We start from the raw sequence: 16839 nt of genomic DNA, 5'->3' as shown, positions 1-16839 counted from the left end.
CGCTCCCTTATTTCTAATGAACAAATCTAAATAGCTGCGTGCCGCTTAATTCATTTGCCTATTTTTCTCATTTCGTCGCATTCGAGCTAACTTGTCGTACGTCGATTTTGGGCCAAATTGAATTAAGAAAGCCGTTTTGTGCAGCTCACATTGCCCAAAACTCGATTTCAATTCTGAGATATTCAATAAAAACCGAAAAATTTTGTCTCGTGCTAACTTGACACACTCTGAAAATTGCTGTAAGTGAGACAACTGGCCAAAGAGGTTTCAGATCAGAATGCGTTTGACACACGTACATGCCCGACTACCGTAAACGATTGTAATTATAACTCGGGACCTCAGCAACCAAATTCAAACAAATTTCAGGACAATGCACAGAATGGTCAACAAAATATAACGTGATTGTTATTGTTTACATAGCGAGCTCTATTTTTCGTTTATTCAAGGTCAAACACTAACACGCATTTTTCTCGGAACGTCAAAAAGCGACAAACGACAAGATAGCACGACAGGGTCGATTTGATACATTGATCATTTCGGTGTTGTGCAATCCTTACCACGTGGATACCGTTTTGGAAAATTGTGCTTTGCTGAAAATTGTCCGATACAAAAAAAAAATCTTTTTTATTGAACATGGATGATCTCAAAACCTCGCTTTCTTGAAGTTTCCGCGTGGTTTATGAATACGGTCATTTGTTTTTTTTTTCATATTTAAAAACACACGTAGGAGAATTTAATATTAAGGTCATACTTTTGTAAAAATTCTACTTTTCAGCATTCAAATGAAAAATTGAACTTTTCAGCACTTGTTTCGAAAAGTAACACTTTTCAACATTTTTTTGATTTCAACGATTTATTGACAAAATACATGAAAATATGATATAAAATTTCACTCAGTGTGTGTTTTTTGGAATTGCAAAAAATGTTGTATGGAACTCGTTGCAAAACTTGAATTTTTCAGCACTCTTCGTATTTATCCAACTCGGTGAACCTCGTTGGATAAATGTACGACTCGTGCTGAAAAAAATCTCTTTTTGCAACATTTTTTGCAATTCCAAAAAACACACATTGAGTGAAATTTTACGTCAAATTTTCATGTATTTTGCCAATAAATCGTTTAAATCAAAAAATGATGAAAAGTGTTACTTTTCAAAACAAGTGCTGAAAAGTTCAACTGTTAAATTTAACAATCAGATGTTGGTCCTATTTGGCATAAAAACATGAAAAAAGTATAGCATAAAAAGTGAAGTTTCAAACAATTTTTTTTTTCATCTTTTTTCAACAAAATTTTTTCCGGGGCTTGAATTATACTTGCTCAGCAACTGTCAAATGGGTCACGATTTACCCAATATCCAAGTACAGATCAGATCAAATCAATTAGAATTGATTGCTTCTCCTCTAGCAAGAACTCTAACTGGAGGTGCTTACTACACTTCTCAGAGAATAAAAACTCTATTACTTCTCGCGTATGATTCCAAAGAGGCAAAAACCGTATCTTCTAGCCGACATTACTGATCTATAATTAGCCCGGCTTTTGCCCCAAGAGGGGTAACGTATAGCTGTTTGATTATTAATTAGGTCTGGCGGCGGCGTGGCAACCTCCAGCCGAACCGAGGTGGCGGTAATCTTTGACTCTCACATGCTCTACAGTTAGCCCCAATTGCCCCATGCATGCACCCACCACCCACCAATGAACGTTCTGTGTGAAAGCGAAACAGTTAGAATGAATACTGATTTTCACACTTTGTAGGCCACTGCAAAGCGCGCATAAATCAGAGAGAAAAGAGCTAAGCCACTGCCGAAAATGCTGTGTTCTCATTTTCATTGTTGGAATGGGCTTTGTCCGGCTGTGAAGAGGCTTGCTCTGGAGAACGATAGATTCAAAAATGCGGGCTTTAATTATATTCATTTAATTAAAGAATTTGATTAAATTGCTCATCAATTGGCGAAACATTCAGTCAAACAACTTTTACTGGTCGAGTCTTGAATTGGCAAATAAAAACTACACAGAAAAAAATTGTGTAAATTTGGAAGCTTAAATTTTGGAAGGTTGAATATTACCTCTTTTATGATATAATTTTACCTCAATTTAGACTGAAAAAGTGACATTACACCAGAAAAGTGGTAAAATTAAGCATTTTCAGAGGTAAAATTACACCTTTTTTCTGACATAAAAGATGTACCCCTTCCCAGATGTAATATTACCATGATTTTTTTTTTCTGTGTAGATTTATGCACAAAAAGGTTCAATAATCTGTTTCAAAGACATGCGATTGCATAAATTGTGTGTTCATTTGCGTGAATTTTTGCTTCCATAACATTGCTTGAATCGCAATCACTTTCGCGAAACTCCCGCTCACTTTTTTTCGGCTCAGTACCACCGCACATCGCTGCTGGTTGCCACTTGTTGTTGTTGTTTGTTGCGAATTCATTTTTTAGCCATCATGCCACTTCATCTCCGATGATATCAAAACTGCAAATTACGATCGATTCGCCGCAGAGCTCTGTCTGTACCCACTATTTGTTGCCTGCCAAACCCACAATTGCTCGCCCATCATCGTCGATCGAGTTCAAACAACTCTGGCCAAAACCACAACAACTGCTGGAACGATGGCCAGCGATGGATTATGAAATTCAAAATCAACTGACCAACCAACCAGACTTAGCCCCCGCACTCGTGCGCTTAGTCGGTCGTTTAGTTGAGCCGGGCTTCGCTTGAACGCTCACTACTCGACCGTTACATCCGAGAAACCCATTTTAATTTAAAAGCACCACAATACAAATCATGCGCAAAATCCACTTTTGAAAAAAATATAGGAAGTCTTCAATTTCGTTTAGATGAGTGTTCCATTAAAAAAAATGTAAATAGTAAAATGAAGTGCAAGAAAAGCGACGTGAAAAGTGCGTGATTGCAAAAAAAAAGGAAGTCAACATGTCGATGCACCAGTTCCAGCGCAGTTTTGAGCAATCTCTGCGCTCGTCCTATGGCAGTGGCCCAGTAATAACAACGTCTGTACTTACGCCGGTGAAGAAGGAAATCCATCGAGGATGTACCGGCAAGGCGCACGCTTGTGGCACGTTGAAAACGCTAAAACACACACCGGTCACGGATCGTTCCTTTCGGAAGGGCAGTTTCAGCTCAGACACGATCAGTGACACGAGTTCGGAGATTTCCCAGCAAAATTCTACCGACCGACAAACATCGAATGAAGTGAAACCGGCTGCACGAAAGCTACGACTGGTGCCCTCCTTTCGGCGGAAAACGACCGATAACATTCCGTCGCCGGAAGAAATTACCCACAAATCTAAACGACTCAAGGTCCGAGGTCGCCTCTACAGCGATGGGGACAAGAGTGACAAATCGTCTTCGGATGGGAAGAAGCAAGAACTGCCACCACAGCCACAACCGCCAAAACAGCACCACAACAGGCTGCAACATAGTCAAAGTTTTCACCTGCATAACCGACGACCCAGCGATAGTCCGGGATCGCCCTTGTTGACCGCCCGTTACAAACTACAACACCTGACCTGCTCAACGACGGTGGGCAGTAGCAATGGGGTCACCTCAACCGGCAGCGGTAGCAAATCGAACGGAATGCTCATGAGATCCGTTGTGCAGAGGCGTTCCAGTAATCCAGCTGACTCTGTACACCACAACAACAACAACAACAACCACCAACACATGAATGGCAGATCAAATCTGATCCCGGCTTCTGCTGCTGCTGCTCCTCCCCTGGAACGCACCAACGGGAACGCAACCGGGGCGGGGTCGGGGACGGGGACAACAACAACAACAGCAGCAGCAGCAGCAGTAGTCACTACAGTCAACGCCAACGGCGCAGGGTTTAGTCGAGCCCTGAGAAATTCTTTCCGCAACCGGCTCAACAGCGTGCAGTGGAGGAGTGTGTGGGAGCACTCGTTCAGCGTCAAACCCGGCGGTGGAGTCTACAAGACTTTTGATAAATTAATTTCCTCAAAGGTAAATTGAAATGTGTTTCATACAAAATATGTTGAAGGGTAAATCAATGGTATGGGGACAAACCCACATCTTGGCTTGTGTGGTTGAAAACAAAGCTAGATTTTGCAGAGTTGATAACCTAGATTTTTTGAACTTTTTAAGGCCATTGATCATTTTCAGTGAAAATTGATCATCACTATAAAATCTAGAGTTTTATTTGAAAAGGTCCTATAAACATATGAAACACAATAGCTTAGGTTGGTACAAATTTTATTTAAAGTTTTTGTCTCCCCCTTTCAAATCGGGCTGAAAATCAAGGGGATAAACATATTTTTTCAAAAAACTTCCAAATTTCAATGCAAATTTTAGTGCTATCACCTGAAAGTTATTTAAAATGCATTCCCTTGTTTAAAACTATGGCTTGTTATTTCATTGTTTATATTTTTATATATTTTTTATTTTTTTTTTGTCCCCCCTCGACCCCGGTCAGAGCCGAGGGACAAACACTTTTAAACTATTTGCATCAGCCTTATATGACCCTTCAAAAAAAAAAAAAAAAAACTCTAGCAATGCTCTGTATCTGAAATTTCGTTCTAAACCATATGGGTCCCAAAATTTATACTTGACAATCATTGTTTAATAAATATTTTCATGAATTTACAAAGAATAAGAAAATCGTTACCAAAAAGTATCAGCATGAGTCGGGAACTATTCTAAACATTTTGTAGAAGAAATTTTGTCAATATATTGTCAGGGAAGCGAAATTTATATCATCGAACGCAAACTCATGTCAATCATAAAAATCGTCACCTTAACATTTTTTTTTGAAATTTAATATGTCTTTATTGAACTTTCTTATAATAATTACATTTCATTTACATTCTAAGTGGTATGGCTTAATGCTCTTCATCTTTGTTGTATTTTTCGTTTTATTATTAACTGTTCACATTTATTTATTTACTTCAAATTGTTTTACATTTTTGCATTGAATCGAATACATTTGAGTATAAAAGAAAAAAAAATAACTTTAACAATTAATCCTAACTTAAAACTAAAATAGTAAATTCATTGAAATATTGAAAATCATTAGAACGAGTAAACTACGAACTGTATTTTAAGATAAATTTCTCCAAGCGTTCTTACATGTTCCGCACGAGTTTTGCAACCACGCAGTGTTGTTGTCATCTCGATGAAAATGTTCAGAAGTTCTTGTGGTGAAAACAGGTCACTACTGCCTTCGCCCGTTGATACTGGTTGGTTTTCCTTCGGTTGCTGACTGAAACCTGGAGGTGTTGTATTCTCTGCAACTTTTGGCCGCTGATTCAACGGCAATGGCTGCAGATTTGGAACCACTCGAGCAGATCCCGCTCCTGGCGACGCCAAAGCAGGAAAATCCACGTCCGTGAAAGTTGGTGGTGTTTTGCGACGATTTGGTTGGTGCCTCGTCATCGCTTGCTGCCGAATTTTTACAAACTCAGCTCGTTTTGGGCAGCTTCGATTCTTGGTAGAATGGTCGCTGCCGCAATTGAAGCATTTCGCTTCGATGTTCTCGATGATTGTTTCGCAAGCTTGAGTTTTGTGCTCACCTCCGCAGGTTGCACCACGACTCTTGATGAAACAGTTCCTTCCACCATGCCCAAACTGCAAGCAGTTCGAACGGTGCACTGGACGATAACGTTCCCAAGTCACGATGATGTTGAAAATTGCCCAAACTGCCTTCAGCTCAGACGGCGTTGTCGATCCTTTCTTGAGATGAACCAGGTACAGTTGATCACGATACTTGATGTCCTTGCACAACATCAAGTATCGTGATCAGCTCGTCATCTTGAAGACTTCGATCACGTTCAACTTCAGAGATTTGAGCTCTTCTTTCAACACATTCACATCCATGTCGTACAGGCCTCGGAGGACCTGTTTCATGGGGCGTTTACCTGGATCGTCATGGCTGTAGTATTCGATCTTAGTGTTGTTCAGGAAATCCCGAACGTAGTTGTAATCCTTTCTGGCAGGTAGCAGAATTTTGAGTCCATCAGCACACAAGCGAATGGAAGCTCGTAAAGCACCAGATTTGATAAACCCGGTCAGACACTTTCGCACCGAATCCGATGACGTAGTTTTCACAAAAATGGGTGGCAACTTTTCCCGTCGTTCAAATTCTTCCTTCTCGCTCACGTCCACAGGGAGGGTAGCGAACTGGTTTCCAGACGAATTTCGAGCGTCCTTGCTCAAACTGTCTGGCTTTGCAGGTAGCGCTTAAACATTCTTAAGCTTCTTCAAATCTGCCGATCCTGCTGGAGAGGACCGCCTCTTTTTCTTGTCGTGAGGCATTTTTGCACTTTTTAGCACTTTTCAGGAGCTAATAGCGAGGAATACCTCACTGATTGGTGGTCCACAAGGGAATCAACACCTTAACAATAGTTTTTTTTATAACTTATTGAATTGAATTGAATTTGACTAATAAACTTTTGTAGACAATGCTACATGCGAGTCATTTTTCTATTGTACATATTTTTCCTTAGTTCTAATTTGTGTACTATTATATTAGGATGTAACCAAAATGACTTTTCAGCGGGCATTCAGGGGCTGGTTCCGATGGGCGTACTGAGCCCAAATCACAAATATGAGCTTGATTGTGCATGTTTTGATCTATATAACATTGAAGTTTAGAGCACCCTGGAGCTCGGTACAGAAAAATCGTGCGACCCATCGTTGGATGCGTAATCAAAATACATTTCCAATGACTAAAATAGATTGAAAATCTGACAACTCTTTCAAAAGTATATTATTGTGAGGAAGGCACCAACCGCCTTATGATGAGTTAAGTAACATTTTTTTTCTTTACCAAAATAAATAGTTTGAGAAGGACCCCTTTTTTAATTTATTGGAATTGAGGTTATGAAATTGGATCAATGGGAATAATCTTCCACATTTTAATATCTTTAACTTGGCTTTGCGTCCCACAAACGCGAATAAACTGTCTTGGTGTCGGCATATCAATCAATCGGTAAAACACCGAGACGAGATTGTCGTGATTTTGAAAATTATGAGCCTCAACACAATCATCCCATTGAGTTTCACGATGGAGCAGTGTGCAGTTCTTTGCAGTATTTTGATAGTTTCCTCGCGGGTTTCTCAGATATAATTTACTTGTGCACTAGCTAGCTAGCTGGTAATTACCCGATTGCCATTTGCAACAACTGCCCAAAGCGCTATATCGTTGCATTCTTCTGCTTAGAAGGTGATATTTCCATGTGCGGCTGGAAGAACAACGTTCAATAAAATAGTCACCTCTCCCACTGAGATGATGTTTCGTCAATCAATATGTAATCCCATTTTACAAGTTTTATGACAAATAATTTAATGTTGTGGATAGTAGATAGGTGTTTATTATGTATAATGAATTGCTCTTTAGATTTGTTTTTGATCCGAGCTTCATTTATTCAAAATTTATCTCAGTTCTTCTACAACTCCGCACCTCAAACAGAACATGAATCATTGTTTGCTGCATTGATGTGGCCTATGATGCGTTCTCTGTACGCTCTTTAACCGGCCGCAGACGACGACGACAGACACAGATAATTTAATTTATTTAAATATTTTCCGTATTCCTGTTTACGTGTACGTACGTTGCGTATGTGCTGCTGCTGCAATAGTTGAAACCGTGCGGACTGCGAGCACGGAGAGTTCATGCACTTTTCTGGTTCTTAGTCACATTTACAAGACTGGGACTCTGGGAATGGTCCGTCATCGCACGGGGCCAGCTGTTGCGTACGTTTGTTGATGCGGCGTAACCTATTTGAGCTATTTTTATGGAAAATGCCTCGATGCATAAAAGTAGCGAGCTGCGCGACATGGAATCTTTAATTTTCCGGCATGAAACATAATATTGTGCTATTTTCGCTCGGAAATAGCTGTTTATTTTGAGTTTTGGATTTCCATGAACAGAACAAAAAAGCTTTTAGTAATGCGATGTAATTTTTTCCATCTTCCAGATCAAGTCCAATTTTCAATGCAACGAAGACCAGGAAAATGGTCACGAGTCTGGCGAAAAGGTGTGGCTCATCCACCGAGGAGGTTTTACGGCGGCCTCCAAATTGCCCCAAAGTATTATTTCCGACCCGGGCAAAACGCTGGTTCAGCTCGAGCACAATGGCGAAAATTTGAGCGTGGACGACGACGACGTTGAAAAGGCGAACCCGGAATCGCTCGATCTGGTGGAGGACATCTGCCAGCTGAGGCACCTGAACGAGGCATCCGTACTGCACGTTCTGCGGCAACGCTACGCGAGCAATCTGATCCACACGCGGGCTGGTCCGGTACTCATGGTGGTCAATCCGATGGCACCGCTTTCGCTCTACTCGGAGAAGGTATGGTCTACCCCACAAGTCATGCCTCTATACATATCTTAAAATGTTTTGTTGTATTTTAGGTCGTGTCAATGTTCCGCGGATGTAAAACGGAAGATATGCCACCGCATGTCTTTTCGCTGGCCCAGACCGCGTACCGGACAATGCTGGAAACGCGTCGCGACCAAAGTCTTGTTTTTATGGGCCGTTCCGGATCGGGCAAAACCACCAGCTTTAAGCACGCCCTGTACTACTTGGCCTTAGCAGCAGGTTAGTTGGGGCTAGCAAGAATTAAAGGGGCACGTTTCAAGCACCAATTTATTGTTCATTTTAGGATCGGCTAACAAAATACTGACGGCAGAGCGGGTGAGTGCCATGAACACGATCCTGGAGGCGTTTGGCAACGCAAAGACGTGTCTCAACACGAACGCGACACGGTTCACGCAGATTTTAAGCCTGGACTTTGACCACTGTGGCCAGATTGCGTCCGCGTCGATACAGATACTGCTGTTGGAAAAGTCCCGCGCGGGGAGACGCACCAGCAATGACCATCACACGTTTCACGTCTTTGGAAGGCTGTTGGCCGGGGCTGAAGGCCACCTACAGAAGGAACTCTACCTGGATAATATAAACTTTGACGAAGGCAACCTGTTTGTCACACTTCCATCAAAGTTGGAAGAGAAACAGAACGCTTCGCTAGATTTTGCTCGCTTACAGCAAGCATTCAGCGTACTTAACGTGGATCCATCGTCCGTCAAAGCACTTTGGTTTGTGCTGGCAGCGATATTCCACCTGGGCAGTGCAAATTGTTCAATTGTCGGAACAGGTTCTACTGCCCGGATTCAGTTTGCCAATCCATCAGCAGCAAGGAAAGCTTCTAACCTGCTTGGCATTTCGATGGACGACCTAACGACGGCTGCATTCTCGAATGCAACTTCCAAGTCGAATCCAGCTTCACCAACCAAATCTGGCGCGTCGCCAACCTCGGAGCAGCAGGACTTGGCCGCAGCGGCTTTGGATAGTTTGGAAGGATTCGTGATTGGTTTGTACTCTGAAGTTGTGGCAGCTGCCATAGCCCTGGTCAACAAAGCCATTAGCACTACCAGCAACACGATAGCTTCAATCCTTCTCATTGATACGCCTGGCTTCCAGAACCCGGCCAGTTGCGGACAGCAAACTGGAGCTTCCTTGTCGGATCTGAGACACAACTATCTGCAAGAACGATTACAGCTGCTTTTCCATCACGTAACGCTAGTCGCTCCACGAAATCGATACGCACAGGAATTGGTTGAAATAAACGCCGGTTTTAGCCACGATTCTAATCCAGGACCACTTGTTAACCTTCTCGATAAAGCACCCCAAAGCCATGTCGTGCGAACTTCCCAGAATAATCTACGCGATCAAGACAAACGAGGTCTTCTTTGGATGCTCGACGAAGAAACGATGTATCCAAATTCTAATGACGACACATTTCTGGAACGTCTGTTTTCTTCCTACGGAGATCGTGAAAGCCAAACCCTAGTTCGACGAGGAGCTGGAACCCGACAGTTTATTCTTCAACACATGCAAGGAACCAACCCCGTACTCTACAGCTCATCCGGTTGGCTGAAGGGAAGCCACGAGCACCCGTCGACCAAGTGTGCAATCAGCGTCCTCCAAGACAGTACCAAGACGGAGATTAGCAGTCTCTTCACCACCGGATTCGCCCGTAGCGGTGGAACCGTTTACTTTGGCTCGATCGTGGGAACCGAAGGCACGCAATCGCTTAGGCGCGTATCCAGCATACGGCGATCCTTCACTTCTGCGGGCATCAAGCGCAACTCGGTCATGTTGCAGGTCAAGTTTACCGTTGACGGTATCATCGACACACTCAGACGTACCGGCACGCACTTTGTGCACTGTTACCTGTTGCTGCACAATGCCGGTACGACGAACTATATGAACCTGAATACCAAAGCATTGCAAAACGACGACATCGTGAATGTTCCCCTGCTGAGAAGCCAGGTAAACACCGAGCACTCACAATAACCTAAAACAAATCACATAACTAACAAAAAAAAACTATGTTTTCAGCTGCGAGGTTCGCAAATCCTAGACTTTGCCCGCCTGCATCGACTAGGCTTTCCGGTCAGTGTTCCGCTGTCGGAGTTTACGCGCCGTTTCGGGCTGCTTGCGGACGGAACGTTCGGCGAGATTACCGTCGAGAACATTCTGAACCACAACGAGATTGATCCGTCCGTGTACCGGATTGGACCAAGTCAGGTAGGTGCCAGTTTTATTTTGATTTTATAAATTGGTCCTTGTTCTGTTGTGTAGCAAAAAACTGTTTTTCCAAGATTGTCCAAGAATTTCTATGAATGATTCTGTTAAAATTAATTCTTGATTGTATTTCGCCAAAACAATATTTAATGTCTTATGCTTTCGTTTGTACTAAATCTATGAAAAAAGGTTTCAATATTCTTAAAAATTTTAACACACCAAATTTTCCATAAGAATCACTCCATAAAGCTGCTTTCTGATCATGCCTTATGTTCTTTCTTCAATGTACTAGAATGGCTTCCATTGTTTGCCACCATGAATTGTTTCAAGGGTACCGGGAATCACAACCATTAGGGTGGTCTATATGCGGGTACCACCCTGAGCTACCTTTTGAATCAAAGATAGACCCGTCACTAGGCTAAACTCTAAATTCAAGCTCAATCTGATCATGGGAACCCTTCCTTCTAAACCGTTGAAGCTTGTAAGGGAAAAATCATCGAAATAGTTGATTGTTTGTTCCGTTCCTCGGACGTAGAATCATCGTGGAATTTTCTATTTCTGGATCACAATTTTAAACATTTGCTTTCAACCAGTAATTTGAGCTACAGTCGACTCTCTGACTGTCGATCTCCTCGATATCAATATTGTTCCAGCTTTCAATAAATTTTTTAGTCCCTTCAAGTAGTATGCTTTGATTTTTCGTTCTATAATTTGATACTCCCGCTCTCGACGGTCCCTTCAATGGGCATAAGCATAAGAATAAGCATAGGTTGCTTACTCCGTTATTGACCAGGACCTCCAGAAGTTACATTCACTAGCCGTGAAAGATGACTGGGAGCTATCTTTCCTCGCTTCGCAACTTCTCAAAGGCCCCTATCATGCTGATCAATATCGGCGCTGGCCACGACCAGTGGTAGGGTCACGGGGAAGTGGATGGGAATGTTAGTGCGATACTTGAGTGATAAAAACCGCCCAATCGACTGCATCTCCGACAAAGTATCACATGAGTTTTGAGGGGGTTAGTAAATGGGTATGAGGTCAGGATTCACGAGTGGCAGTGATGTGACCATAAGCATTTTGATTATCGGTTGAAAATTTTAAACCTTAGGCAGCCGGCTACGAAAAGATAAATAATTGATTATTTAAAAAAAATAATCGAACACGTACCAACCGAGCAGTAGCGCTATGGGCTGAACGAAATGAAATTTTTTTTGACGTATTATTCGGTGACGTTCAATTTAAAATAGATCAGGATTCAATCGTTGCCTTCCGAGCTGCGACACTAATAGAAGGTCTTATCAATTCCTCAATCGCGTATTTTTTTAACTTCTTACCGCCGGCGGGCCATCCGAGCAACGATGCTATCGGCAACGAGCTATCAGAAAAAAATGTAATTATAATTGACGTTTTATTCGACGACGTGCAGTTCATACTATAATATCACGAATATCACGAAAATATCAAATGGTGCTGCTACACAGCACCCGACCTCTCAATGAAAAAAAAACTTCACGATTTTTCCCGACCAGACCGCGAACAACCGGCTCGTATGCAGAAATTAGACTCACTAACGACGACGCGAATCTCTATTTCAATGAATTCCCGAAACTTCTACTACTTCTCGTAGGTTCTCACGCGTCGATCCACACTCCGTCCAACTTCTCTGGCCACACCGCAACCACTTTTTTCAATCATTTCGAGATCTTTCTACCACTTTCTCACGGGTTCTCGTTCGCCGATTCATATTGATATCACTCAAATTTCTTATGAATATGTTTTGAGAACTCTAACCAACTATATTTGACCAATATTTGGCCTCCACTAAAAAAAAGTTAAACTTTTCAGCACTTGTTTCGAAAAGTAACACTTTTCATTTTTTTTTGATTTAAACGATTTATTGACAAAATACATGAAAATTTGACATAAAATTTCACTCAGTGTAAGTTTTTTGGAATTGCAAAAAATATTGTATGGAACTCGTTGCAAAACTTGATTTTTTCAGCACTCTTCGTATTTATCCAACTCGGTGAACTTCGTTGGATAAATGTACGACTCGTGCTGAAAAAATCCATAACAAAAAAAAAAAGCATCAGTTTCGGTTCAATATTAGCAGAGATATGCCCAATTTCCTAAAATAAATAGTGACTTTCTCCAATTTTTTTTTATTTAGGAGCGAGTTTTTCACCAATGTGTAACAGGTCGTATCGATTTAGATGAAACTTTCAGCATTTGTTTGTCTATACATGAGATGAACTCATGCCAAATATGAGCCCTCTACGACAAAAGGAAGTGGGGTAAAACGGTCATTGAAATTTGAGGTCCAAAAAACATAAAAAATCTTAAAATTGCTCGCATTTCAGTAAAACTCCATCATTTCCAACTATCTTAGATGCATTCGAAAGGTCTTTTGAGGCATTTCAAAATGAGCCATCGACATTCAGGATTGGTTTAACTTTTGACAAAGAACTTTGACCTAAGGTTTCTATACGTGGTGTCAATCCAAAATTTTCGCGAAGCGAAAACGTTACGTGACGAATTTCCCTCTCGGCAAATTTCCCCTCTTTTATGGTGCACGCTGGTTGAATGAAAGAACGTTTCCCAATCAGTCAAAACGCGGCTCGGACGGTCCCGAAAATTCATTCTATTGCTGGACGTCGACGAGAACACATCAGAAGCAGATGGCCTGGTGGCCCGGTAGCAGACGGCCTGGAGGTCCGGGAGCAGATGGCTTGGAGGCAAGGACCAGCTAAGACATTCCAGTCGCGGGAGTCGATCACCTGGACTGGCGTGGCCGGAGGCCCCGCGGATGTTCCGATGGGGGGACATTTGCCGGACCGTAAGAGTTGGGGCAATATGGGTATCAAACTTTATGGTTTTTGATACTGGACATAAAAAGTTGCGTTTGGCCATTATCTGAAGTTAAGCAGTTAAAATAATTTGCTTATTAGGCAGGAAGTAATAAATAGATTACTGCGATGCACATTTTTTTTGTGCCGCTGCGAAAATCGGTTTCTGGAAATTTAGAATAACTATCTCGTAATCAATTAAAGCCCTATAAAGAACAGTTTTAATGTCAGCTGTTCAAATTGCCTTGCAGCCTTGCAAAAACATTCCCGCATCTTGATAACTTTCGAGTGGTGAAGGAAAGTCATTTGATTTCACCTCGATTTCTATTTCAGCTCCACTTGCCATTTCCGTCCTCTTAGTTCGATAGGACGTTAATTATGAGGGGGGAATTTTGGACCGGACATTCTAATCGAAAATTACAACAATCATCTTGCAAAGTTCTTTGTCATACTGGTCATGTGTAACATAACCACCTGCACCTTTTTCTCAAAGCTTTTGCAAATAACTGTTAAAAATGGATTTTTTTTAAAACCTTAATATCTTTTTGCAACAGCCATACTCCCATAGGTCAAAAGTTAGGGAATTTCATGGAATATAAGCCTGCGATAATAACTTTTTGTCCAATCGCAGTTTTTCTCATAGTTTTTCGATTTTTCTATAACAAACTTTTTACAACGTTAGTTTTTGCCTTGTAGGCTTCCATAGCGGCACTTTTTGGTCTCAATTTTGTCACATTCGGAATCCTCGGAAAATTTCACGTTAGTTAGAAGTATTGAAGTTGTAAATTTGATTTAAAAAATAATTGAATAAAACATTTTTGAAAAAAGAAATAGATCTTATTTACTCTGTGGTCAATACGTCAAATGCTGTATCAAGTAGGCGAAAACCTGTTTTACCCCTAATCCAACAAATTGTTGAAAAATATTTTAATTAATTCTGAATGGCATTTTTTCAATCAAATTTACAACTCCAATACTTCTAACTAAAGTGAACTTTCCGAGAATTCCGAATATGACAAAATTGAGACCAAAAAAAGCCGCTATGGAAGCCTACAGGGAAAAAACTAACGGTGTAAAAAGTTTGTTATAGAAAAATCGAAAATCTATGAGAAAAACTGCGATTGGCCAAAAAGTTAATACCGTAGGCTTATAGTCCATAAAATTACCTATCTTTCGACCTATGGGAGTATGGATGTTGCAGGCTGTTGCAAAAAGATATTAAGGTTTTAAAAAAATCCATTTTTAACAGTTATTTTCAAAAGCTATGAGAAAAAGTCAAACCAATCCTGGATGTCTATGGCACATTTTGAAGTTCTTCAAAAGACCTTTCGAATGCATCTAAGATAGTTGGAAATGATGAAGTTTTACGGAAATGCGAGCAATTTTAAAATTTTCTATGTTTTTTGCCTTTCTTACTAAAGAAAGGTATAGGTTTTACTTTAAGGCTGGACGTCATTTCCATCTTCGTAAATAAGACGATACAGCATGAATTTCAATCGGAAAAATCGCCAAAAATTCACACTGCATCGATTTTCGACGCTCTATCGATTCACCTTGACAGAACTCGTCTATCTCAAACCCTCGAATTTTGAGAAAATAAATTCCGTGGAGGTCGAGTGATGTTCGTATGTGGTAAAATTTTGCAAAATTTTGTGTCGCGCCGTTCTCAGTTTACCTCAAACTTCAAAGCCCGTTTTACCCCACTTCCCTTTGTCGTAGAGGGCTCATATTTGGCATGAGTTCATCTCATGTATATACAAACAAACGCTGAAAGTTTCATCCAAATCGGAGCACCTCGATACGACCTGTTACACATTGGTGAAAAACTCGATTTTAATTCCCTTTCGCATAATCGGCACTGCCTACTAAGTTTTTAAATGAATGTTATAGAATAATTTTCATGAATTTCGTCAAAACTTATTACAAATTTTATGTTTCAATAAAATATTATCATCATAAAAATTATCAGAGTAGGCAGTGTTCATCATGTGAAAGAGAATTAAATCAAGAAATTTTGGAGAAAGTCACTATTTATTTTAGGAAATTGGGAATATCTCTGCTAATATTGAACCAAAGCTGATACTTATTTATGAAATTTGTTCAGAAAACTGTTATCTACAATGTTAACTGTTTTAAAATGTAATGGTGTAATGTGGCAGAGGAATTAACAAATATTTTTCAGCGCCCATTGGGTATTTAACAGCTTTTACAACCTCTCTTTTAAAGTTTTTTTTAACAACGATTGCTTTTGCTCGAGCGAGAAAGTATCCACTAGTCATTTTCTTTTCTTTTCTTTATTGGAGGTGGACAAAAGCCCCCTTGAGCTGTGTCTGGTTATCGATAAAGGACACTTTCTCAAAAAGGCACAAAACCACCTCATCTTATCGCATCAACAAGTACACAAAACTCAAATGATACAAGACGGGGTCACTCTTAAAACTAACTCAATAAATTAAAAAAAAAAGTTCAAGATGGTATGTCAGAGACATAACCGAAAGACATAGGACCAAACAATTTGAATGAGTTTTTGTATTGCTAGTGAAATCTGGAACAAGATTATTTTATTTTGTTTCGTAGATTTGTCGGCAAAATTGTCATAAATGTTCTCCCAAGGTGAACCTTCCATGATGGCACCGGCAACTCTAGGTTGTGGCCACTGCGGTCGAAATGTCAATTTTCATGTTCAGTATCAAAAACCATGAATTTTGACACCAATATTGCAACAACTCGTATGGTTCTGTAAAAGGCCCTCCGGGCCCCGGGGGAACCTTCTTTGATGGCACCGGCCACTCCAGGTTGTGGCCAACACTGTCGAAATGGCCATTATCATGTTCAGTATCAAAAACCATGAATTTTGATACCCATATTGCCACAACTCGTATGGTTCTGTAAAAGACCCTCCGGGCTCCGGGGGAACCTGCTTCGAGGGCACCGGCCACTCCAGGTTGTGGCCACTACTGTCGGAATGTCAATTTTCATGTACAGTATCAACAACCATGAATTTTGATACCCATATTGCAGCAACTCGTATGGTTCTGTAAATGTCCCCCCAGGCCCCGGGGGAACCTGCTTTGAGATCACCACTCCAGGTTGTGGCCAACACTGTCGAAATGGCCATTATCATGTTCAGTATCAAAAACCATGAATTTTGATACCCATATTGCCACAACTCGTATGGTTCTGTAAAAGACCCTCCGGGCTCCGGGGGAACCTGCTTCGAGGGCACCGGCCACTCCAGGTTGTGGCCACTACTGTCGGAATGTCAATTTTCATGTACAGTATCAACAACCATGAATTTTGATACCCATATTGCAGCAACTCGTATGGTTCTGTAAATGTCCCCCCAGGCCCCGGGGGAACCTGCTTTGAGATCACCACTCCAGGTTGTGGCCAACACTGTCGAAATGTCAATTTTCATGTTCAGTATCAA

At 41.1% G+C, this 16839-nt stretch overlaps 1 protein-coding gene across 14 annotated transcripts in view; it reads left to right on the top strand.

The window, feature by feature from the left end:
* The window catches only part of LOC120424112 (unconventional myosin-XVIIIa), a 108011-nt gene that overhangs the window by 28962 nt on the left and 62210 nt on the right, over positions 1 to 16839 (top strand). For 13 of the 14 annotated variants that reach the window (XR_005606325.2, XR_005606326.2, XR_005606327.2 and 10 more), the window contains exons 7-10: positions 7951 to 8325; positions 8388 to 8574; positions 8639 to 10308; positions 10378 to 10566. Coding sequence is in view for 11 of the 14 variants with exons in the window: in XM_039588148.2 (XP_039444082.1) it covers positions 7951 to 8325; positions 8388 to 8574; positions 8639 to 10308; positions 10378 to 10566 (2421 nt within the window). In the remaining 3 variants the exon portion in view is untranslated. Of the gene's footprint in view, positions 1 to 2896; positions 3980 to 7950; positions 8326 to 8387; positions 8575 to 8638; positions 10309 to 10377; positions 10567 to 16839 lie in introns of those variants that run through there. The other variant, XM_039588142.2, reaches the window with a different exon arrangement.

Source organism: Culex pipiens, chromosome 2 (genome assembly GCF_016801865.2).
Source record: "Culex pipiens pallens isolate TS chromosome 2, TS_CPP_V2, whole genome shotgun sequence".
Classification (NCBI taxonomy): domain Eukaryota; kingdom Metazoa; phylum Arthropoda; class Insecta; order Diptera; family Culicidae; genus Culex; species Culex pipiens.
This window is presented reverse-complemented; position numbering and strand designations above follow the sequence as displayed.